General features: G+C 36.7%; 1 protein-coding gene across 1 annotated transcript; it reads left to right on the top strand.

The window, feature by feature from the left end:
* Positions 1-687: 687 nt before the first annotated feature.
* Positions 688-18,831, top strand: DAZL (deleted in azoospermia like; the record flags this gene model as incomplete). The annotated part of the gene is made up of 12 exons (XM_080675526.1): positions 688-754; positions 1,780-1,919; positions 9,588-9,734; positions 10,007-10,098; positions 10,643-10,694; positions 11,319-11,382; positions 11,475-11,614; positions 12,964-13,035; positions 13,761-13,811; positions 14,610-14,726; positions 15,796-15,894; positions 18,778-18,831. The coding sequence occupies 12 exons, from the start codon at positions 688-690 to the stop codon at positions 18,829-18,831; spliced, it is 1,095 nt and encodes a 364-aa protein (XP_080531652.1).
* Between the last annotated feature and the right edge of the window lie 8,058 nt (positions 18,832-26,889).

Below are 26,889 nucleotides of genomic sequence, written 5' to 3'. Positions count from 1 at the left end.
ATTTATGATAAATAGGATTTTATAATTCTTCATTGTGAGCTTATCTTTAAAGGGTCCTTTTTTATGAGAATCCCTCTCAGCCTTTTACAGAAATGTCTCTCCAGGTTGGTTTTATTTTGTTTCTGCCAGGATCTTTTTTGGGAGGAAGTGGGGGTAGGGGAATCAATCTCGGGGTTTCATAATTTCATCAGCATTAAATATTTTTTTTTCTTTTCATGCAGAAATGAGACAAGCTTCCTCATCTGGTTGTCCATTGGCCGTGTTGTACTTTCCCTCCTCCGCCTTCAGGAAGAGAGGACCTCTTGGGGGGACAATGGCTTCTTGTGGAATATTCAGTTTCAGCTAGGATTTTGGGTTACCCCAAACCCTTACCATCTGCCCCGTACACCAGGCCTCGGGTTCCGGAGACCAACAACCGCTTGCCGCACCTAGGACGACCAACCATCCCGGTTTGCCTGGGACGTGGTTTTTCAGAGACATGGGGTTTTTCGGTGCTAAAATCAGTCAAGTCCAGGAACGTTGGTCACCCTTCCCTCCAGCCCTCATATGCAGGGCCAGCGGAGAACCAGTTTAAACAGCCACCGCTCTGGTTTTCCTTCTAACTGCCTGCATCTCAGGAGAGCACTGCATTTTTTTATGGGGTTAAGTGCATATTAAAACGAAGGTCAGTTGTTATTTTACCCGATCATGCTCGGTGTTGGTAGTGACACAGTTGTTCAGGCAACAGAAGTCCACCATTTTGCCATCGCACAAAGTAACATTTTCATGCCTTTGATTTGTATAAAAGTGGTTTGAAGGTCATAGTCACGGTCAGTTACCGCTATGGGGACAGGGAATCAGCGGTTCCCAACGTTGTGATTCCCTCCACCAACCACCCCACCGCTCGCCCTTGCTCTAGGCACTATTTCCTCCGGCCTTGAGAATGTTCTAGAATCTTCTAGGCAGGCCTAGCTTCTTCCTGTAAGGCCTGGAAGATAAACTCTCCCCCTGAAAACTTAAACTCCCAACGGGGAAAAAAATATTTGCCCGTTTTGTTAACTCCTGCATCTGTGATACCTGGTAATTGTAGGCACTTCAATAATGCTTCTTTAAAAAACGAACATCCCGAATGGCCTGACAAAGCTGGTTATTTCTTCTAATCCAATCCAATCCAATCCAACCCAATCTACAATTTGACAGAAAGGCGTCCATGTTTCATTTCTTTTTACATTTTGTTTCCTATTCTGCTTAGACTTGTTTCTATTTTCTATTTCTGTAGGCATTTCAATTGATTTAGGGACCAGCCATATGGATAATCGTGATGGGACAAATCCTCTGCATTCAGGACGCCATTTTGAAATTAGAGCCTAGAACACATTAAAATGTCTTTTTTAATTTGAAAATATATTTGAATGTGCATAATAAATTCAAATGTGCTCCGAAGGCGATTTCGGGGGTGATGTGTGTAGTCTGTGGGTCAGTCCGTCTGTCTGTCTATCTTAGGGCGGCGCCTCTCGGCTGCACATTGCCCACGGCCCGCGCGCACCCCCCGTGAGGCCCCCCACGTCCACCCTCCATGGGGGCACCGACGTTCCCCCCCGCACCCCCCCCACAGGGGGCGGGGAGCTGTCACCCATTGGCTGAGGCGGCTCTGACGAGTGAGCCCCAGGACCGAGCAGGCGCAGGAGCACTTCCCAGAGCCGCCCTGGCCGCCTCAGTCCCCTGCGCCCCTCAGCCTCGCGCGGCGGCTCTCGGGACTCGGGAGCCTCGCTGCCACCTTTGACTTTCCTTTCTTCTCAGCCTTTTCTCCGCTGTCCAGTCAAGGCCGGGCAGCGGGCACCAGTAGACCTAACAGCAGACCCACGAGTGGTGCCAGAGGAGCAGCCTCTGCTCCTCGTCCTCGAGCCCTGTCAGCGGAACTGCTCGCTGCCGCCATCATGGTGAGTTGAGAAGGCCTGAGGGGTAGCTGAAACTCGGTTTTGGGGGGGAAGGCGAGGCGCAGAGGGGGACTCGAAGTGGGGTCACCTGGATTTCTTGTCCGAGACGCCTTCCCAGGTGCACCCGAGGCCGCGGCCTAAGAGCGGGTGGGAGAGGGGAGATGGGGGGGGGGGGGGCGGACTACATGGCACCTCGGAGCAGGAGAGGAGGAGCACGAAGCCTGAGGTATGGTGGAAGGGTGCTGCCTCCGCTGACCTCGTGCAAGGCCCGCGGCCTTCATGCCGTCACCTCCTCCCGCCCTGGCTCGAACTAGCCTGTGGGGTATCCGCCAGGTCGTGGGGTGTGGGGTGCCTGACTCCCCGGCTCCCCCACCCACCCGCCTCCCTTCCCACACTTACCCTGTGCAGAGAGGCCAGGGCTTCTGAGATGGCGTCGGACTGTCGCCACCGGACGCCCCCTGGCGCAGACTTTCTGAGGGACCCGCTCCGTGACTTCGAGAGCTGGAGTTTGCTCAGAAAGTGGCTCCTTCCTGGTCCGTGTGAGGCTTGGGGTGGTGGGTTCCTGGGGGCAGGGGGCGGTGGGAATGGCCACAAATTGAGGCGTCCTGAAGGGAGCGGCCTGTGAGCTAAGCAAGGGGCTGGGCCTGACGTTTTGGGCGGCGGCCCCGCCTGCAGAGGCAGCTCTCTCCAAGCTGGGGAGGAGGCGCCCTCGAAGGGCGGGGCGGCTTCAGGATTTCCGCTCCCGGGTAGCGTGAGCTGCCTTTGCTTCCGAGGGACCGGACATTTGGGAAGTTTAAAATTTTTTACTTTTGGGGACCATTTTCGTCTCTAGATAAACCAGGAGCTTTAAACCAAGCGTACATACAGTCATATTTTGCGGGTTGTACATGTACGTGAGTCTTGGTAAATAGATGGGGTTGATTCCGCCCCACCACAGATGGAACTCTGTGAACGCTTTTGACCAACCATTAAGCCACAAATGCATTAAATATCATGAGTATTTATTGGTAGTATAATAATTGTTATTCTCTCTATTTTAAGAGGTAGAGGAAGAAAATTTATATACAATTTTCATTAGTATAAATGTTGAAATAAAAATTTATAATTATATGTAAGTAATTTATAACTGTCCATAGTTAGCCATATTATTTAATAATCACTATGCGTTACTATAAGTTATTTACAGCCATTTCTCTCTATTTTTAGAGGAAAAGGAGGAAAACGCTAATTATTGACTTTTTTTCTGATTATAAAAGTAACATTATCTCATTTGAAAGTAATCAATATCAGAAAATAGAGGTCCATCTTAGTCCCAGCACCTGTTAAAATTTTGATGTCCATGCCTTTCCAGTGCATGTATTGCATATAAATAGGTAAATTTTGACAAAAGTTGTACCATACTATATATAATTCTGTTTTACAACTTCCATCTTTCACTTAATATAATAGATATTATTTCCAAAGATAAGTTTAAAATAATTTTGAACTTATAAAGTTAGAGTATAAGACTGTATTATTACTTGTTTTAGCAAATTCCCTTATAATGATTAATATTTTAAATATTAAAATAATACTATAAAAATCAATACTATAATGAGAATTTCTGTGTAAATGTTTTGACATGCTTATTCTGTTAATTCCTTGAAATAAATTTTCAGGAGTGGAATCACAGGGTATGTTATGCCCATTTTATAACAATTTTAAGTTGCACATCTTTCCAAATTACTCTTGATAAAGTATGTACCAGTATATATTCCCATTGATGGTGTGTAGAATGACCTATTCTCCATTTAAGTTGCCAATCTAGTAGCTGGAAAATATCACCGTGTTGATGTGCTTATTTATTATTAAATTGAAGTTTGTCATTAACTTTTAAAATATAAGTTCTTAATTTACCTTTCTACTTGGATACTTTTCTTTATCTTAATGATTTAAAAGAACTCTGTATTAATATTAACCCTTTGTCATTATAGAGTAGAAAAATTTAGTGGCCATAAGTAAGTGCCCTATTTCTAATTTCAAAGGAATTCAGGGGTCCTCAAACTTTTTAAACAGGGGACAGTTCACGGTCACTCAGACCGTTGGAGGGCCGGACTATAGTTTAAAAAAAAAACTATGAACAAATTCCTATGCGCACTGCGGGCCTGGGGCGAGTCGGCTGCTAAGCAGGACAGGCAGCGGCACCCGGCGGGCCGGAGTAATGTCCTCGTTGGGCCGCAGTTTGAGGACCCCTGAATAATGTTTCACTTTAAGCCTGATGATGACTTACAATTAAATTAGATTGATAGCAAATAAGATCCTTCTATTTCTATTGTACTTGGGTTTTTAAAAAAAGGAATGCTGTATTTTATCAAATATTTTTTCACTGGTGAATGGCAATAATAGCCTTGCTAAGAATGAACCATCCTTGCATTTCCAATATAAATTGTACTTAATTATATATTTTTATATATTGTTTGAATTTCACATCTTTGTTGGGGGCAGGAGTGAACTATCTTAATTAGGTTTTGTGATTCAGATGGTGTTAGTTTTGTAAAATGAATTGAGAAGTACTCTTTTTTTCCTCTGAAAGTTTTTTTTATGAAAACTGAATTTTCTTTCTCTTCTACTTCCTCTTCTATTTACCATTGTTTCTGTCTTGGTGCCCTTCCTATCCCCATCTATACACACAAATGATCTCTTTACAGTTTGAAAAAACAAACTCCCGCCCTAACTGGTTTGGCTCAGTGGATAGAGGGTAGGCCTGCGGACTCAAGGGTCCCAGGTTCAATTCCAGTCAAGGGCATGTACCTTGGTTGTGGGCACATCCCCAGTAGGGGGTGTGCAGGAGGCAACTGATTGATGTTTCTCTCTCATCGATGTTTCTAGCTTTCTCTCCCTCTCCCTTACTCTCTGTAAAAAATCAATAAAATATATTTTGAAAAAGAAAAAAAAACAAACTCCCAGTGAAATAGACCTAGGAATCATTTCTTAAGATTTTTAAAAAATTTTATGTTTCTCTAGAAAGTTAGCCATTTCATCAAGATTTCCAAATTTACTCCCATAGAGCATAATCTGTGGTCATAGCCTCCTTTTTACAACTAATGTGTCTTTTTGCTTTTTTGTACTTTTTCTTGCTTAGCTTTGTCAGGATTGTTTATTGTTTTGCATTTTTTTCCCCCAATAGTTTACTCTTGGACTTATTTTAAAGGTTTTATTCTGATTGTCTATTTCCTTCGTTTTTGCTTTTCTCCCTTTTCGCTTCTTCTATGGATATAACTGATGCATACAAATTGTAGACTTTTTTTGGGTCAATATATATAGAGCTCAGTTTGCCTGCATGTCGTAATTGAATGAAATAATATTGTCTAAGAGCTGACATCCCAGAAGTTTTAGTACCAATGCTTTTTTCAGCTTTTAGTTATTGTCATTTGGTTATCCAACTAGCTATAACAGGAAATATATCCTATAAATAGAAGTGATGAGAATTTTATATATGATGGCCAAGTTCAACCCTATTTAATATCTCAGCATTGTTCATTTCAGTAATTAAGAAAAATAATTACTTCCTACATGTAATTTATTTTCTTCATACTATTGATGATTAAGATTGATACATTAGCACCAATCTTTTTGCTTTATTGTGGAGTATTTTTGGCAATAGTTTAAAAGTAACTAAAGGTTTCCTATTGGTTATGGATATTGTATATATAAATTACAGTCTATAGATATAAAAGGCTAATATGCTAAGTGTGATAACATTCGACCATTTGACCAGTAGCTATGACACGCACTGACCACCATGGGGCAGATGCTCCAGATGCTCAATGCACAGGCATGGAAACATGGAACAGACTGATAAATCTCAGAGGGAAGAGGGAGGCAGGAGGGCGGGAAGCGATTAACCAAATATCTTATATGCATACTAGAGGCCCAGTTGCACATTTGTGCACCGGTGTGCCCTCTCGCAATCTGGGACCCCTCGGGGAATGTCAGACTGCCGGTTTCAGCCCAGTCACTGCAGGCCAGACCAAGGGCCCCACTGGAGCATGAATTCGTGCACTGGGCCTCTAGTTATAAATACACACAGTAGGAGTTTTTAAATCCTTGCTGTTCAGTCTTATTAAAATGGAATATTTTGCTTACTTTGTTAGCTTTGAGCGCCACCTGCTGGCTAAGGACTAGGACATGATGGTGCCTTAATTTAAGGCATTATGACAACTGGTAAAATAATTTGATGAATTTTATATTTAATATCCCAATTAAGCAGGCAGCCAATCTGTACACCCAACTCCAAGCCAAACTTCCTGTAATATCTAATGGATTTTTTCTCTTTTTCCCAAATCATTGTTCAGTTGTTTCAAATACCCATTTTACTTTTGTAAATAGAGTATGAGAATTAGAACTGTTCCCCTTCAGTTCTGGCAAAACTATCATGGTGTTTCTCAAACATGACCCTATTAAAATGTGGGGCTAGATAATTCTTTGTTGTGGTGGGCTTCCCTTTGCATTATAGATGTTTATTGTGTCCCTGGCCTCAATCAACTAGATACCCAGCAGCACTCAGTCGTGGCAACCAAAATGCCCCTATCCTGCAAAGTCTGCCCTGGTAGAGAATAAATACATTAATACAACCCCTTATAATCTGGCACAGTTTTATGGCCTGTTGTTATACCTGTGAATTAAAAAAGCATCCTTCTGCCCTGCCAGCATGGCTCAGTAGTTGAGCATTGACCTATGAACCAGAAGGTCCAGTTCAATTCCCAGTTAGGGCACATGCCCAGATTGTGGGCTTGATCCTCAGTGTGGGGCATGCAGGAGGCAGATGATCAATGATTCTCTCTCATCATTGATGTTTCTCTCTCTCTCTCCCTCTCCCTTCCTCCCTGAAATCAATAACATATATATATGTGTGTGTGTGTGTGTATATGTGTATGTGTGTGTGTGTGTGTGTGTATATGTATATGTATATATATATATATATATATATATATATATATATATATATAAATATATATATAACTTTTAAAAATCCTTCTGTAAGATTCACAGACAGGTAATATTGTAAATAGTTATTAAATTAAAGGGTATCTAAAGTTCATCCACAAATGAAGGGGAAATTGAGAAAGAGAAAAGAAAGTTTATAGGAATTACAGAACCACTGTATTATTTGTGCTTTGGAATTTTGAATTCTGATTGAAAGGGGTTGGTAAATTGTCTATCCAATAGTGAGAGAAATATAGTTAGGTTCAATATATGTGGCTTCTATAATAAATTCCCATTTAGAAAAAAACTAAAATTATAAAAAAAAAAACTAGAGGCCTGGTGCATGAAAATTCATGCACTGGGGGGGGGGGGCGTCCCTCAGCCTGGCCTGCTTCCTCTCACAGTCCGGGAACCCTCAGGGGCAGGAGGCGACCCGGCAATCAGGGGAAGGTGACACCCCATCACACCTCTGCTGCTGCCACTGCTGGCAACGCAAGCCTAGGTCGGCCCTCGTTACCTGAGCCTCGGACCGGCCCTGGGTGGCTGGGGGGCTGAGGGGACTGGGGGTCTCCAGAGGCAGGTATGCCCCAGCCTTGCAGCGTGCCTGCTGCCCCAGCGGGGCTGAGAGGACTGGGTGCTGCCATATTGTGGCTGTGGGCACCACCATCTTTGAGGGTGTAGCAGTAAATTAGCATATTCCCTCCTTATTGGCTGTGGGCACTGCCATCTTTTTGACAGCGTGAGGGTCAATTAGCATATTCCCTCTTTATTAGATAGGATTGCAATGTTTATGTTTTATAATGGGAAAAGTTTAGAAATAGATTACTCTCTCCCACCTAATTGAAGAATTAAGTATTCAAATAGAAGCCCAAAATAACAATCATAAGCACTAATTAATACAGAAAAGCCAAAATGCTCAAATTGTGTGATTTGATAATTTTTGTTTCATCTCTAGTTAGTATAGCAATTTGTAGAGTCTTTTGTCCTTGTTTTCCTCCATAAACAGAAGTGTAATAGTTTTATCTCTCTTTTCCTGCCTTTTGTACTTAGCTCTTATAGTCAATAAGCACTTTATAAGAGAATTTCTAATAGGCAGATGTACCATAAAATAATTTCTTGAAGTTCCAATTCAAATTAGTTGTTAACTAATAAAGTATATACAAAATAAGTACGTCAGTAGTAAAATCAGGAAGGAAACTTTTTTAACTATTGAAAATTCAGTAACTTATATTGGCATACTCTTTTCAAAATGAATTCACAGATGTTATTTCATCTCATTCTCCAAGCAATTTTCCTAGCAATAAACAGCTGCAAAGTAAGTGTCTTATAACCTAGTAAGGGACATGAAATCTACATCTCCTGACTAAATCAATTTTTGTTTCATTATACTACCGTTCCAGAATATATTACCAATAAATTCTGCTTCAGAGAAATTTACATTAACCTTAGTGTGGGAAGACTAAAGACAGAGTTCTGACCAGAATCCAGGAAAACAATGAGTTTCATATGTGGGTCTCTTTTTCTGAAAATAAAGATGGTATATATCTAGCAGCCCACTGTGGAAATTAGAATTACCAGTAAGACTGATGTTATTTCAAAAGATGCTTTGAACATCTTAACATTAGAGATAAGGATGATAAACCCTTTTTTATTAGGAGCTGTATGTGAGCACGTAATGTTTTCGTTGTCTTTTCCAAAGTAAGCAAGCATACTAACACAAGGAGTATCCTGCATAATAAAAGGCTAATATGCAAATTGTTGCCTCGGGAGTTCGACTGACCAGGGCGACTGCTCGCTATGACGTGCGCTGATCATCAGGGGGCGATGAGGAATGAAGGAAGGCCCTGGCCAGCAGCCAGCAGCTGGGGGAAGGAAGGCCCTGATCAGCCCTGATCACCAGCCAGGCTTCAGGACCCTATCCGGGCACGAATTTCATGCACCAGGCCTCCAGATCTAATTATAAAATCTATATTAATTTTGGTGAATAGAAAAATAAGACAAGAAATTATATTAAACCTAAATTTTTGTTTTCTTTCTTATGCAGCTTTTAAAATTTTATCTTTTAAAAAGATTTGCCATGCTTTTTAATAAGTTACTTATAAAATGAAAATTTGCTTATTGCCATAGACTAGGATAACTTTAATAAATTTATTTTTTACAAAACTGAATTTGCTAGTTATTTTTTTTTAAATATATTTTATTGATATTTTACAGAGAGGAAGGGAGAGGGATAGAGAGCTAGAAACATCGATGAGAGAGAAACATTGACCAGCTGCCTCCTGCACACCTCCCAGTGGGGATGTGCCCGCAACCAAGGTACATGCCCTTGACCGGAATCGAACCCGGGACCCCTCAGTCCGCAGGCCGACGCTCTATCCACTGAGCCAAACCGGTTTTGGCTTGCTAGTTATTTTTTACCAGTTCACATAGTATTTTCACAAACTCAATATAAAATCAGTATTCTACCATAAGAAATGGCAATGAGCAACACTAAGTTTAAGTAAGTACTATATACCCTTTTGTTAACATTTCATGCTGATCTGCTGTGATTACTTTACACCTGAGCCTGAATTAAGCTATATTGCTAATTTACAATGAAAATAATTTATATGAAAATGTTTTATACTTTAAAAAATTATAGTTCACATTGTATGGTTGCCTGTATATCTACTGATGATATCTCTATATCTGTTTACCAAATTACAGTCTGCTACAAATTCTGAGACTCCAAAGTCAACCATCTCCAGAGAGGCTAGCACCCAGTCATCATCATCTACGACCAGCCAAGGCTATGTTTTACCTGAAGGCAAAATCATGCCAAACACCGTTTTTGTTGGTGGAATTGATGTTAGGGTATTGTATTTATATTTAATTTATTTAAAAATGTCTTAGGAATAATGGGATTTTTGTGCTTACTGCAAACATAAGAATTTTGTACTTCATGCAGTATTGGAACTAGTTTTGTGTTTAACCTATGGGGACTAAAAGTATCTTTGACAAAGAGCTACAGGTAGTTTGAGGATACTTGGATGAAATAGTTCCACATCATCAAATCTTCTTTTATAGTATAATTGAAATTTTCGAATGCTGAATATTTACTCTTAAAGTCAAATTCTTTTCCATAGATGGATGAAGCCGAAATTAGAAGTTTCTTTGCTAGATATGGTTCAGTAAAAGAAGTGAAGATAATCACGGATCGAACTGGTGTATCCAAAGGGTAAGTAAAACATATGCTGAGTATGAAATATAAAATACGTATGAACTAGTTTGTATATTACTAGAGGCAGAACTCAAAACTGGTATTTTATACGTACTTGTATAAATGAAACTCGTTGCTTCGTTAATTTCTTTCATGTAGAGATAAAAGTTTGCTGCCAGCTGTCTTTCATTTAATTATTTTCCTAGTATTTGTATTTAAATATTTCCCATCTTTATTTATTTAACTTAAGCGGATTAATTACTTTTATCGAAGAATTGTTTTCTTTGCACATGTCAACGTATTTTAAATTTTAACCTTTTTGCCATAGACAGTAAATTATATTTAGGTGTCTAGATGGGAATTTTCTGTTAATGAATAAGGTTCTCACACTACTTTAATTGTAAGAAAAAACAGTAATACTTATATAATATGTACATCTTAAAATATTTATGTATTCTTCATACTTTATTATCACTTTTGTTAATTATTTCATAGAATACTAGAAGTTTTAAAACATTCAGTTATGGTGATGATTTTATACTTCATTTATCTGCCTTTCTAGCTATGGATTTGTTTCATTTTATAATGATGTGGATGTGCAGAAGATAGTAGAAGTAAGTAGTCTTCTTATGGGAAAATCTCTTAATTATATTTTGGATGCAATGTTTAGTATTACTTGAGTCCCAGATACATGTTCAGTCTTATATAAAATATAAAGATAGAGCCCAGCCAGCATGGCTCAGTGGTTGAGCATTGACCTATGAACCAGGAGGTCACAGTGATTCCCAGTCAGGGCATATGCCTAGGTTGTGGGCTCGATCCTCAGTGTGGGGTGGCCAGGAGGCAGCCGATCAATGATTCTCATCATTGATGTTTCTATCTCTCCCTCCACCTTCCTCTCTGAAATCAATAAAAATGTAAAATATAGAGATAGATATACTTCCTTTTTGAAATTCAAACTTGAGTAATCTTACATAACTTGTGAGAACCTATTTTTTTTTTTGATTGGGCATCTAGCTTCATGAACTAGAGACAGAATGTAAAGGTTTTGATCAAATTCCATGACACCTCTTGACGCTTGAGTAGTGATGGTAAGGTGCTGATAAATTTTTTTTTTTTTTTACTATGTTCTTACCACTGATCTCTGATAGTAGAAATTTTTAGAACATTTAGGATGTTTATGAAGGTCTTGGAAGTAAAGACTTCAAAATTGATTCTACTTTTGTTACTATTTTCAGTCACAGATAAATTTCCATGGTAAAAAGCTGAAACTGGGCCCTGCAATCAGGAAGCAAAATTTATGTGAGTAAAGAAAGGAATTTTTCTTGTTGACACATATGCAGCTTTTCAGAGAACTAAAAATAGGCTTTGTTTTCTTTTTATTCTTTACAAAGGTGCTTATCATGTGCAGCCACGTCCTTTGGTTTTTAATCCTCCTCCTCCACCACAGTTTCAGAGTGTCTGGAGTAATCCAAATGCTGAAACTTACGTGCAGCCTTCAACCATGATGAATCCTATAACTCAGTATGTTCAGGTAAGAATTACCTACGTTCCTGTGTTTGTTTTGTTTTTTCATTTTATTAGTATTGGAGATCTTATGGATGGGCGTACCTTAAAAGTAAGCCAGTCTCACTTTTTTTCCCCTGTGGAATTATATAAGCAATTTCCATAATAAGTGATAACACTGTTTCTGTTTGAATACTTACGGCTAAGGGAAATCTATGTTTGTAAGTCTGTCATTCTTAGTTATTCCTTATTCTAAGCTAAAATCTGCTTCTATGTAGTTTGTAAACCTTTATCTTGAAACTGACCTCTGTAGCCACAAAGAACATGTCTTTTCCTTTTTTGCCTTATATAACAACTCATAAAATATATGAAGGCAGATTTTCTCAAGTCTGCCTTGTTTATTCCTCTCTAAGGTTAGCCATTTGTCGAGTTATTCTTTATTTGCAATAATGTCTAGATGCCTCCCCATAAAGATTACTGACTTCTGGATATATTCTGGTTCTAGAATGGATAGGTTTCTGATGACTTAACTGTACTTGTAAACTATAAATCTGGCATACAATTTGGTCCTGGTTGGTTACATCAATATTTGAAGTGGTATGTGGAATATTTACTATCTCCTGTTGATGACAGTGTTTATTTTCTTTTCTTCAGTTTAAAAGACATTTTATTTACATAAAAGACACAATAATAATGAAATAGTACTGCAGTGTCTCTCCTTTGTTTACATTTTCTATCTACCTGAAGTGTAGTGTATATTTTTTATTTTTCTTGTCCTAAACATGGCTAGAAGAAAAAAACTACTTGTTCCTAACATTTACTGTGTTATTACCTATTCTGGGTATATTCATATATGCTACTACCTAGAAGTTTTTAATCAGTAGTATTTATTTAAAGATGGAGTATATTTTACTGCCTCTTTTCCCGTTTTGGGTTATATATTGCTCTTAAATTTTACAAGTAAAATACAAAAAGAGCCATAAGTCTGTAGGAAGACTATACATTGACTACACATTACCCCATGATATTGTCAAAGAAATACAAAACTACCTAAAAGTATTTTTACAGAGAAATAGCAGATGTATTAATATAACTTTAACACAGAAATCTACCCTAATTAAGTCTTGTCACCAGTGTAAGAAAGAACTTCTGCGTGGCGATAAATATACAGATGATATAAACATAAGCTGGCAAAATCAGTCACTTCCCTTATTTACCCATTCCTCCTAGAGAATACTTTTTTCTTTATGAAGCCAATCCTCAAATAGGATCCTACACTGCATATAGAAAAATAATTAAGATTTCTTCATTTTCATATATTTGTTCTTTGGGGAAAATATTCCTTCTTTACATTCTTTCTGAAACTTTTATTTTCAGGCATATCCTCCTTACCCAAGTTCACCAGTTCAGGTCATCACCGGATATCAGCTGCCTGTTTATAATTATCAGGTAATTTGAGAGGGAACAAATGATTTACTTTGGAATATTATTGAGGCCTTTATTCATATAAATACTTTTTCATTTAAATTAGTTGAGTATGCCTAAAATTTAAGAAAAACTTTGAATTAAATCTCCTGTATTATTAGAAATAAGGGAACGATATTTTGACAGGAATGTACTTAGCAGTAAGTTTTTCCTTTTATTGTCTTAGAAAATTTGGTGTCCCCTTCATGTATTCCTCATCTCTACTATCAAATAGCTGAAACACCCAGGCTGATTTAAAAATTTTACTAGGGGAAGAGATTGAAATAAAATTATTACTCAATTCTTAGAACATTGACTTCCAGTTATATTTGGTAGTGTTTATTTTAGCTGGCTACTACAAGATAGCAGTAGTTCTCTGAATTTCTCTGCTCCTAGATATGATTATATCTATGATCCATGATCATATATCTGTGGTAATAAATTCAAAGAATACTATCTTTGAGTTTTCCTGAATGCCAACCTCAGAAAATTGAGGAAAAGGTAGAGTTTATATATGAAAGTAATAATAAAATCCTCAACTATTAGAAACATAAAGTACTACTTTCTTTCATTCTGTTTATTTTATTATAACAAGTTCAAGAAGCCAGCATGACAAATACCCCAACATTGTCTATCTCATATCCTTGTGAAAAGTGTAGGAATATTTAAATTTTAAATATTTCCTTTTTTTTTTTTTTTTTTTTTTTCAGATGCCACCACAATGGTCTACTGGGGAACAAAGGAGTTATGTTATACCTCCGGTAAGGTGAATTAGCCAAATATACACTTCCTGTTCTTAAGTATTTTTTTTTGTTTAACTATTAATATATTTTTTGAGCTTTTGCCATATCATGTATGCCTAGAAACATGTTTAATTGCCCTTTTACATTATGTGTTATGGTTTATTAATTTCTTGTCAACTCAAATGTATACTCCCTGGGAGAAACTGCTTTTTGTTTCTAGGCTTGTTTTTGCTTAAACAATGGTTGGTCTGCATACAACAGGTGTTTAATTAGTTGCTGATAGAATATAGAACCCAAGAAACGTAGTATTAATACCTATGATAATGCTAATTCTATGGATTTAGAATTAGTATTGAATCTGCTTCTAGTTTCCTACCTATAAAAATGTCTGTTGAAGAGAAACAAAGTAATATTTTTCTGTAATATGCTGTATGTTATATAAGAAAGGGAATAAAAAAGGGGCTACCACTAAAATACCTAAATCTTTATTACCTTCTGTCTTTCATCAGGTCTGGATATTTGAAGGATATAATATGAGTTAAAATTTTCAGGTGCTGGGAAATTTCCATTCCCTATAATTTGAAGTTTCTTTTTTTTTAGAGCACTTCCAATTCTGATTGTGCTGAGGCTTAAAAGACATTTCAAAATAAAAGACTGCCTTATTATTGCATTTCAGCTTCAATTTAAAATAAAGTTTCTGTGGTAATGTAATTGAACTTCAGCATGACGCACATTTAAACTTTCAATATTATCTCACATTTAGAAATGTGTCTAATATACATCTCTTTAATTACACTTTTATCATTTTAAATGTAGGTTTATACAGCTGTTAACTACCACTGTACTGAAGTTGATTCAGGAGCTGAAATTTTGACAAGTGAATGCTCGGTTCATGAAGCTACTACTCCATCCTCTGGAAATGGCCCACAAAAGGCAAACATATAATTTTATTAATATTTTTATATTTATTTTTGCCCCAATTTAAATATGGAAGCCATAAATGAAAAAGCTTGAGTAATTGATAACATGTCAGTTTATGTTAAAGTTGATGAAATTCCAGGCACCCCCAAACTTTTAGTATATAAATATAATTTCTAATTTAATAGTTCTTTTTCTCTGTTCCATTTTTATTCTTTTTAAAAAACATACTTTAATAAATATTGTATTAACATGACTTAATAGAATACAATGGCAGGTTTCCTCAAGCCTCCTATTCTGCAAAAGAGGAATTAGTACGAATTATACCTACCTGTTTGTTGCTTTTTTGTTTGTTTGTTTTTTACCAATTTAAACATTTACCTAGCTAAATAGTAACATGCAGTTATTTATGGTATTCTTTCTATAACATTATACATGGTAGCTTTCAGGAGTGGTGGAGTCACTAGTAATAATTGAAATATTGAAGTAGACAGTTTTTTTTTTTATCATTACAGCAGATTCCTATAATAGTGTTCTCACTTTTGAATTGTCTTATGTTTAATTGAATGGGTGGGAATATGGGTAACGGAGAATTTTCATTGTAGTGTGTGAACTTTGTCCAAGTGTTTTTCAGTGGAATAAAAGGTCAAAAACTACTGAACTATATAGGGTGAAGAAATTCCCTGATTTTTGATATATGATTTGAAATTTGGAAACAGTATTAAAATAGCTCAAAGTATAATTATAATATCAGGTTTTTATCCTGGATATTTTTTTCTAGAAATGTTGGAGTTCACTATTTCTTATCTAACAGGAAAAATTAAAGAGCCTTAAGCTAGTATCTTAGGGTTTTACTAAATTGAGCTTTTAAAATCAGAACTCTATCACTAAGGTTCTAAATATTTCTTGAATTCAGTAGAAAAGTGACATTCTAAGTGACATTCTATGTGGTTTAAGAATTACGAATTTCAGAAGAATTCTTTAGAAATAAGTGTATTTATTCATTAAACTTTATATAAAAAGGGCTTGTTAACAGTAAGTAAAAGGAATAGTCTTTAGATTACAGAAAACGTCTGTGTTTCAGAAATCTGTGGATCGAAGCATACAGACGGTGGTATCTTGTCTGTTTAATCCAGAGAACAGACTGAGAAACTCTGTTGTTACTCAAGATGACTACTTCAAGGTATGAAAGGAATAGTACACAGGATAAAAAAGCACATTTGTCAACCACAAAACAACTTTTTTTCCTGTGGTATATACATTTTGAGGTTATATAGAACATTTCATTGAACTCTTGCATTTGACTGTAACCTAGTAAACCACTGTGAGTGAGTTTTACCTGGTAATGCATTTTATGTTGCTAAAACCCTGATGTAGTATAGTTTGTTCTTAGGGGACAAACCTTTAGCAGAAGCTTACAATTGAAAGAGTTTATGAAAAAAGATAGTTGAAAGAGAATATTAACTTGATGAAATAGTAAAATTTTTAGATATGGAAAACAACTTAAGAGTACGTGCATATTGGACTAAAGAGAACAAAGAAATTGATCACTCAGATGACATACCTGAACTATGTAGGGGGTGAAGAGGTAAAGTGAAGCAATAAAAAGCTGAGTAGAAAGAAATGGAAGTTGATTTAGAGTTGGTGGAGTGAAGAGAACGTTAAGTGTTTGAATTTAAGGAAGTTTGGTTTCTGATTCTGGTTCTATCTATCACCTTGGACAAGTCATAAAATTTTGTTAAGGCTCCAGTTTTTATAAGTCGAAAATGAGAAGACACAAGACTAAAGGTCTCTAAAATCTCTTTAGTTCTGAGTCTGTGAATATGGAAAGGAACTAACTAGTCACTCCAGTGAGGGAATAATATTGTGTGTGCTTAGTAAAGGGGCGTTTTATTTTTAATAACATGTTTATTGACTATAATACAATTCACTCCTTTAAAGTGTACAGTTCAGTACTTTTTAGTATATTTGCAAGCCATGACTACAATCAATTTTAGAATATTTTAGTCACACCAAAAATAAACCCCCTACCTATAAGCAGTCACTCTCCATTTCCCCCAACTCTTCTAGTCTTAGCAATCAATAACCTACTTTTATTAAGGATTTGCCTATTCCAAATGTTGCATATATGTATCTATATATATAAAAGCCTAAGTGACCATACTAGCAGTCTACTGAACAACTGGTCAATATGATGCACACTGACCACTAGGGAGCAGACAGTCAACGTAGGAGCTCCCACAGCCAACCTCCCACAGTCCCTCCCCCCTGCAGGCCAGCCCCAACTGGCCCCAATGGCTGGCCAGGCAGAGAGACCCCACCTGTGCACGAATTCGTGCATGGGGCCTCTAGTATAGAATAATACAACATTTGGCTTTTTGCCACTGGCTTCTTTTACTTAGTATAATGTTTTTAAGGTTCATCAGTGTTACAGCATGGATCAGTATTTTATTTCTTTTTATTTATGGATATACCATTTTACCCATTCATTACTAGATACACTTGCATTGTTTTCACTTTTTGGCAGTAATGCTCTCAGCATTTATGTACAAGTTATTGTGTGGACATATGCTTTTATTTCTCTTGGGTATATACCTAGGAATGCAATTGCTGAGTCAAATGGTAATATGTTTAACCTTTCAAGGAACTTCCAGAATTTTCTCAAAATGACTTCACCATTTTACATTCAAAAGGAAGTTTTTAACCATTGCTTTGTGTTTTAAAACAGGGAAAGAGAATAATTTTTTTCATCTATGAAATGACATAGAATGAAGCTTAAAGCCTTTTTTGAAGGGTATACTAAGGACTTTATATAATACAGAAGAAAAGAGCCATAGCAGGATTAAGTTCTTACAATCTTCTCCACAGGGAGTAAATATTCATTTAAAGTTGACATTTGTTCTTTTGTTGTTTCATTCTACATAGTATAACTTAAAGGGAAAGAACTGGTATTGTATCACAGCTTTCCTTTCCCAAAGTTCTGAAGGTTAAATAAGTAGTACTTAAATGATTTTTTTTGCAAAGCAGAACATGGTCTTTAAACTTGAGTTTTCAGCTGGTATTAGACAAAAGCTTCCAGAGTTTTTGAACCTTCCAGAGTTTTTTGCTCCTCTGGGCTAGAAACACTAAGTAGAAATCAGAAGTTGATAGCCTACAGTTATCTGGCCTTTAGACCTATTTTGACTAGCTAAATGTTATTGTTCTAATTGAATTTGAATGCACTGAGGCAGTTATATACTATTTCCATGGTGAATTCCATTCTGTTGTCTAAATTTCAGCTTCTCCATAATTTTTCTTAACCTACCTGATCTTTGAAGATACTTCCGTTTGTAACCACTTTTCTGGGCTTTAACCTAAATAAGATTTTACCCTGGTAACAAATTAAATAATTTCCAGTTACCCTTCTTTATATGACAACTGAATTTGTCCCTAGGAAAAGGGCAGGGTTAAAAAAAAACAACCCACCCTAATATGTAGAGAAGAAAATACTATTATGTTATTATTGGTTTACTCATATTCCTTCTATCTGCACAACATAAAATGAAAAAGTTGCATATATTTTTAATTTTTTACTTCATTTCCCAAAGAGTGATGTATCTTCATCACAGGTGAAAGATACTCTTTTAAATATGTCAAAACGTTTACTTTTAATCTAAAAGTATAGGATTTCAGATTGAAGTGCAGTGCTGTTCTCAAGCTATGATTTGTATCAAATGCACTTTCATTAGTAAAAACTGTTTTTTGAAATTACATATATTTTCACCAATACCTTTGGGTCATCACTGCCAAATCATTAATTAAGAATCTGCATAAAATGGTAGTGATTCTAAGTTCTCTGTTTCTGAGTTTACCAAGTTTTATTTTTTAATTAAATTGTTGAATAAAACTAGTTCATTGATACATTTGTCATCAGAATTCAGGAATACTTTCCAAAAATGATCACTTTTTCTCATTTATAGTTTTTAAACCTAAAATAAATACTTTTAAGTATTTCACAACTCTCTTAGGTCATAGTGCTAATAGGACATTTTCAATGAAATAAAAGGACTGTTTCTGTCTTTTCTAGGATAAAAGAGTGCATCATTTTAGAAGAAGTCGGGCAGTGCTTAAATCTGTTTGATCCTCTCTTCTAACTTTCTAGTCTCATGGGAAGTTGCTGGTTTTGAATACTAAGAAGAGACTGAAAGTTTTTCACTATTATAGAAATTTAATTCTGAGTATTGATAAATCACATTAAGACTATACAAGCTGTATTAGATTGCCTAGTTTTATTTTACATTGAAACTGTTTTTCATTAGATGTTTAGAAACTTAGTTCTGTGTTAAATACAAAGTTAAAAGTAAAAAATAATTGAGACTGAAAGGAACAACTTTTAAGATTTATCTGTAAGGGTTTTTTTAAAAAAAATTGAAATTGACATTTTAACAGTTTAAAAGTAAACACTGATTTTCAAAAAATTGTTTTAGCCAACCTACTATTTTGAAAGGTCAGAATTTTGATAGTTTGAATACAAGTGTTTCACTTCTCTAGCAAGTACCTGTGAGTAGTACAATATTTACAATTTTGTGCTTTACATTTATGATTTGTCTAGAAATCAACCGCAAAAGCATAGTTTTTAAAACTGCATTTTTAATCAGTGGAACTCATTATATAGTTAGCTTTATTGAAGTCTTCCTTATCTAAACCCAGTAAAACCAATTCTAAACAAACAGTCCAATCAGTGGGTCTTATTAGTTGGAAATATTTTATCTTTTATCTAGAATCCACACATAGATATTATATTTTATTGGGATGATAATTAGATAACTAAAATTCTGGACCTAATTTTTTTAAAGAATCCAACACAAACTAAATTTTACTAGGTACATAGCTTCTTGGTGAGTTACCATTCTCCTTTTTTTCTTTAAATTTTTTTCCCTTGAAATGCTAAATGTATCTTAAATTGTGCAAAATATTGGTAATAAAGAATGCTGAAGCTTTTTTATGTCACTTAAAGGTTAATCAGAGTATCTGAAAGGAATTGTTTTTATAAAAACATTAAAAGATTAGTTATTTGTTAAAAAGCAAACAGATTTTTATTTTTGTTTGTGAGCTTATTATATTACCTTTTTTAAAGTAAAACATGTCCAAGAAAGTCAAAGTAGTCTTGGTATTTCTGAATCACAAAAGTTGTTTAGTAAGCATATCCCAAGAATATACTCAGTTAACAATCCATTTCTAGATTTACTAGTCTCCTCATTAGACATTATATATTGTGACAAAAAACTAGAGCACCAAAGCCCTATTGCTGTACCCACAGTCTTGCTTTTCCAGTTTGTAACATCATTTTCCCAGAAGGTTTGCTCCTGGAACAGGTAATGTAAAGATGAGAAGTAGAAGTATGGGCAGTTTGAAGGCTAAGCCTTGGAAATGTAGCAATGGGATAATACCTTTTTAAGGGAAACACTTGTCTCAGCATCATCTGACCTGCCATGAACATGAGTTTAAAATGGCTCTCTGGCCTTTCTTTCATTGGCCCCTTCACTAAAACATATGAAGACTCCTTTTATCCCTAATCTAATACAACTACAATGGGCCATATCATCAGGGCCCACTGCTATATTATAATACCTAGTAATTTTTTATTCTGAATCTGAAGGGGAAGAGTCTTTTAACTTACATATCCCACAAAAGGGCTTTCCTACTCATTATAATTTGAAAGTACCCTGAAATTTGTCCTTTTTAAAATTCTCTGTACTATCTTTTGTGTATGCTATGACATTCTTACATGTATAATTCTGTGATTAAATCTCCAGGTTACTGTAAATGATACCTAAATTCTAAAGAGCCACTTACATGATTTGAAGTAAGGAAATAAACTTTTCATTTGTGTGCTGTTTTATTGGCCTGAAGTACTTATTTTAAAAATGGTAAGGTAGAAAAAAGAGACAAAGTCCTGAGCCTTTCAAAATGAACAATTAATTTTAAACTTAAAAGTATGTTCCTATTACATATTGCTGGTATTGTTTTTGCATAAATGAATAAATAGAAATAAAGAAACTTTTTTCCCAGAAACATTCTGACTTATTCATGTGACATTATTTAAGTAAGTGGTGGGGAGTTGGGTGGGTAGTATGAGACAAGGTTTAGATTCTTGAAATTATATATTGTTCAATTTGTTAATCTGGCAGAATCCTATCCAATAAAAGGGTAATATGCAAATTGACCATCAACACACAAGATGGCTGACAGGGGAGGGCAGTTAGGGGCAATCGGGCCAGCAGGGGAGCAGTTAGGCATCGATCAGGCTGACAGGGGAGTGGTTAGGGGGTGATCAGGCTGGCAGGCAGGCTAGCGGTTGGGAGCCAGCATTCCTGGATTGTGAGATGGATGTCCGACTGCCCTCGAGGGGTCCCAGATTGGAGAGGGTGCAAGCTGGGCTGAGGGACACACACACACCCCGTGCACGAATTTTATGCACTGGGCCTCTAGTTTGTTTATAAAAGCAAATTTTGCTACATTGCATTTTATTGCTTTCTGTTACAAATTTAAGAGATAGGTACTTATGAGAAAATAATCCCTCCTAATGCTAAGTTGGAAATGTTTTAACAGAGTTTCAATACACTACATCAATAGTGCAGTACCAGTAGGAATGCTGAAGTGTCAATTATGACTCTGCAGTCTCATGGTCAGAGTCCCTCATTTTGGACTATGAGCATTCATTCTGTCTACTGCACACTTTGGGCCTAATCTCTGTGGACCCTCTAATTTTGGAGTATTATAGTTATCAAAAATAGAGCTTAGATTTTTCATATTTCATTTACTTCAGATGAGAATGCACCCAAAAGATCATTATTTACCACCTCTTCTAGTTCTAGTTCCAGTACTCCCCGTTCTATAAATTGAGGCCATAGGAGAGGAAATTTCCCCCATTGGGTACTCCTATGCTATATTTTATAACTGACTTATTACCAGAAAACTGATTTTGATAATAAGGTTATACATGATAAAAAAAAGAGTGACTTCTGAATCACTCTGAAGATAGTTTTGATGTTTAAAGTAGAATAGTTGGCAGATTATAATCCTTAAATGTGCATGTGCATGTATACACACATGCATACATACTAACCATTATCCAAAACATTTGATTAGCTCTGACCTAGCTAAAGAACAGTTTATTAAAACATTTTAAGGCTCTAAAAGTACATATATCCTAAAACAATTTGTTTAAACCTACTTGATATTTTAAACATATTTGCAGTTAAGGTTTAGCACAAAATTCTCAATAGAAAACCAAGTCTTTGGGATTAACAAATTCCATACAGCACTTCGTATTTTTGAAAATGTTGCAAGTTATGGCAAAATCAAGTGACTCCAAAAAGGTTGGTCACCCACCCTTGTAAGAAGAGTATTCTGCATAATTTTTTCCTTGCCTAAGAACGTTACCTTTGTAATTGTTCAAAATAATTCAATATTGATTAGCACCCTTAAACTGCAAGGAACTCATTGACTTTCCAAAATAAATACTCCAAAGCATTGTAAAGCCCTTTACCCACTTCTCTAAAATTCTCTTGGTTGTCTTTAAAGGTAAACTCAAGAAAATGGGATGCCACATTGCTTAATTGCTTTGCCAGCTTTCATTGCCATCATTTGAGGATAATAAAGAGCAGTAGCAATAAAACAGCCTGCTACTCTGCTTTTGCAAATATGGCAATAAAGAGGGTGGGAAACCATAAGGGGGAGAAAAGCGACAGTGTTTTCCATTGACCAAGTCTTGCAAATAGGCCCAGCTGCTGAGTATGATCATTTGGAATTCCTGAAACACGTCTTCTAAATGAGGATTGCTCCTGTACATGTTTTGATAATTGTGTAATGTGGCCCTTCCCAACATTATGTGTAATATGTCTGTGTGTAACTGAATCTTTTTGAGTAATTCCTTACCACCCATCATCAGAGACTCTTGAGTTTTCCATCTGTAGTCATACTTTGGTACTAGAAAACAATAAACATAAGAAGTTCAAACTACAAACATGCGTTTTTGAATGCTCATGCAAAATATTCAATCTGCATAGTAAAGAAATGATAGGTAATTCTGCATTGCATTTGGAGTTAAAAACATCTGTCCAATATGGTTTTAGCTGTGGGCCAATCCCAAGCAAATGCAAAAAAATTATCTCGATACAGAAGTTGAAACTACCACTGTACAGTTAAGCTCTATGTTAGCTATATTTTATGGTTTTAACTGGTCTGAAACAAAGTTCTCCACTTGAGTCTAGTTTTTTCCCAAGGCACATGGAGATTTTGTATCTTATGTGCACCTCCATTAAGTCTGTGAGCCAGGAATATGCTTTTTCCCACGTATAATTCCCTGATACCAGTTGCACTTAGTCTTCAACAATAGAACAAATGCTTGCATGACTGGGATATTGGGATTATAAAAGCACTTGATAAATGTGCAGCAAAGGCACCATTTCATGCAGTTCAGAAAGTTGAAGGTCTTATAATCCTTAAACAGTTCTTTGTTACAGGAAATAAATATAGCAAAAATACATTAAGACTATAATCACATCTATTGTGGTTCCCCAAAATAAAATGGATAGAGACATTATTCTGGCTCAATCTTGGGTGAAACTACTATAGAAGAAAGGTGGGGTTGACACTCAACTGATCTGTACAGACAAATCAGCTATTTATAGTGGGCTAGTCCTCTCTGCCCTTGGACACTATAAATTTTTAATATTTTCAACCCCTATCACCACCCCACAGAATAAATCTGACTGGCTTAGTGAGAATGGAGAGGGATAACTAAAAATATAGAGCATTTTCTCTTTGCTTTAACTTAAGGTGATTCCCTACTTAGTGTTTTAACTGCTTCATTCATAGAGTAAACAGTATTTGAACAATATACTTGCTAAATGAGAAAAGTTTAATTCTGCACTTTTTTTTTTCTAAACATGGCTTGATTGCTGCTCATCCTTCCTGTTGGTTGTACCTGCCTTTGACAAAATAAAATCCCACTCACTACCCAAGGTTATATCCATGAGCAGATCAGCCCTGTATCTTTTGGGGGCAAGTTTCCTCAATCATAACCAATCTCAAAGGGAAGTCAAAAGAATATGAGAACCATCATGCTTCTCAGAGATTCAGAATTCTGGGCTTCATTCTCAGATGCTCTTATTCTGTAGGCCTAGGTTTAGTCATCTGCATTTTTAATAAGTCCCTCGGGATTCTGATCTCTGCAACACTCACTTTGAGGAATACTACCCCAGATGGCCATCTCTTAGTACAGTGGTCGGCAAACTGCGGCTCGTGAGCCACATGCGGCTTTTTGGCTCCTTGAGTGTGGCTCTTCCACAAAATATCACGTGCGAGCACACACGTACAGTGTGATTGAAACTTCGTGGCCCATGGCTCTCAAAAGAAATTTCAATCGTTGTACTGTTGATATTTGGCTCTGTTGACTAATGAGTTTGCCGACTACTGTCTTAGTATATCATCTCCGGTTATCCTTAGTTTCAAGATAGCTGGATTTGGAGAATAACCGTTAGGTCCATTTTCATTCCTTCATAAGAGATTGTGTTGGCTTTATGCATCTTTCCCTGCCAAGCTTGTGCTTAGGGGTGCCAGTTGTCCCCAGGCAAGGTGACTCACAAACAAGTTTGAAAAGGGAATCCCATGAAGTCTGAAAGCCAAGACTTGTAGCCAACAACAAATGGTAAGAAAGAGTGACTGCAAGGGGAAAAAGCTAGATTCCAGGGCCAATTGCAGGTAAATTGAGCATGAGGCACTAGGCTCAGCTGGGAGGATGCAGGATGCACACTGTGGAGGCAGAGATACCCTGCCTCCTGGAGGGGAGAATTATATCTTTAGCCCACTTGAAAATTTTTACATGGCCTGTCATTGCTCCTTTTCCTGCCTTGAAATTAATATGTCTTGTTCTTAACAAGAATATTGATAACAAATCAATATTGGAAATATGTTAACAAATCAAGTTTTAGAGACAGTCTTGGGCATAATGCATACTGAAATCCACAAAAGCCACCCAGGATTTTTTTCCTTACATTTCAGTGACCAGAACTTTATAAACATTTCTTGTACAGATTGACCATGGTTTAGTAAATGGGTGGGATATAGTATTTTATACACCTTCTTTGGCAGTATCAAGTAGCTCATTATTTGGGGGGTCTAAGTATGTATTCTAGAATGGTTCTCTCTATGGGAGGGCCTCAATTGAAAAGAGCACCCAATAAATGAAGGAAATAACTGTGTATTGGTCAGCATTCTATAGCACTGTTTGTTTTGATCATCCCTCCCCACTAAATGCTCAAAGTGGCAGGTAGGATTTGTCTTCTAGCCTTTTCATCACAAGAATACTCCCCAATATTGGTCCAGTCCTTTAGGGTTTTCAGAGCTAGTTCACATATATGATTACATTTGATTTTCACCAACTCCTTTGAAAGATTGGACACATCCAGGTTTCAGGTATGATTTCCCTAAATTTAAAACACCTTGGGATTGGGAGAAATAAGAACCTAGGACCACAAATGGACCATAGCTGGGCCATTGCTTTTTCTACTATCTTATAGAAAGTGGTCTCTACAAATACAAAAGTTAGAAGTATTCTTTATTGTGCTTGTAAAAGCTATTAACTAGGACCAGAATGTAAAATAGTATTTGATGGAGAAAAAGACATCACATGTATTCAGAATGGACTGAGCTAAAAATTTACAATGTTCCAGGCTTTGTGCTAAATTGCATGAGGTAGCTCACCTCATTTAATCCTCAAAACACCTGAATGAGCTTAGATATTGTCCTTGTTTTACTCACGGCAACTCAAATGCTTAGAGTATGAAAAATCTTTCCTAACGGCACAGACTAGTTAGTTGCAAAGTTGGAAGTCTGGCTGCAGGAGTCTGGTGACCCTGAAGTCCTCTGTCACTTAAACCTCAATCCTATCTCCTTCCACTCTCTTTAGAATGTAGTTTACACAGAACAGATCTGGTGCTAAGTTTAGAACATGTGTCCAAAAATGAATACATGTTCTTCCTTTGTGGGATATTTTAAAATAAATTTGAGGTGAAATTCACATAACCATTTAAAAGTGAATTAATTCTGCGGCATTTAGTACATTCACTGTATTTTGCAAACACCAGCTAACCAGTTACAAGATATTTCCATCATTCCAAAGCCCCACATGAGCTTTAAAACCCCATGTCATGCTACTTCTCTGTAAGGACACCGTCTTTGCCCAGCTCGGGGTCTGTCACCTTGTTGCAGGTCACCCCCATGCATGGACATCATGGTCACCCTGCTCAGGCTCTGATACCATGCCAGGCAGCACTCCTGTGTGGCCACTCTCCTTGCCCTCCTGGTCCCTGATACCTGCTCTGGGCCACCTTGACTCCCCTTCTTTCACTCTCAGCTGCTGGTGCAGACGCCTGTTTTGCTCTGTCCCAGCTCATTGTTTTAGCAGAATTGTTTGTTAAGGGAAGAGAAAGAGGAAACGATATTCGCAGTGTCAGCAAATTCCCCAGGTGACTTTTATGATTTTGTTACAATTGACCATAAATCTTACTTTGAAAAACACTGAATTAGAACAATGGGACCCAAATCCTTTGATGTTAAAAATATTGTAATTTGAGAATGTGATTTAGAATGCGCATTAACACATATGTGATAAATAGCTCATTATTTTCTTTAAATAAAAATTTACCAGAGTAAGAAAACTAGGCTATGTGAGATTAAATAGAATGTCGTAGATGGCAGGAAAGCAAAGGATTGCATAAAAGAGCTATAGTTACTATCTGTTTTTCTGAAAACTCCATAGCTAAGCTTTAGATGGATAATGATAAGGAATGCTTATCAAACTCTAATGCTCAGAGTGTGAAGTATCTTTCGAACATCACAGACTGGTGCCTATTCTCATAAAACATTTCTGAATTGGATTGTACAAGGGCCACCTTCTGCCCAGCCTCAATGTGATGATACTATCAAAAGAAATAGTAATTCACCAACTGGAAAACACTATTAGTAGTTCAGTTCTCTACTTAAGTCTTATGAAGAAGGACTACTGAAGAAATTACATTGCATAACACAGTAAAAGCCCCCTATCAGTTAGCTATTGCTGTGTAACAATCATCCCAAAACTCAGTAGGGTAAAACAGCAATCATGTATTATTGCTCACATGTCTGTGGGTCA

The sequence above is a fragment of the Plecotus auritus genome, assembly GCF_963455305.1.
Source record: "Plecotus auritus genome assembly, chromosome: 6".
NCBI lineage: Eukaryota > Metazoa > Chordata > Mammalia > Chiroptera > Vespertilionidae > Plecotus > Plecotus auritus.
The sequence above is the reverse complement of the archived record's forward strand: the minus strand, read 5'-3'. Positions and strand labels throughout refer to the sequence as shown.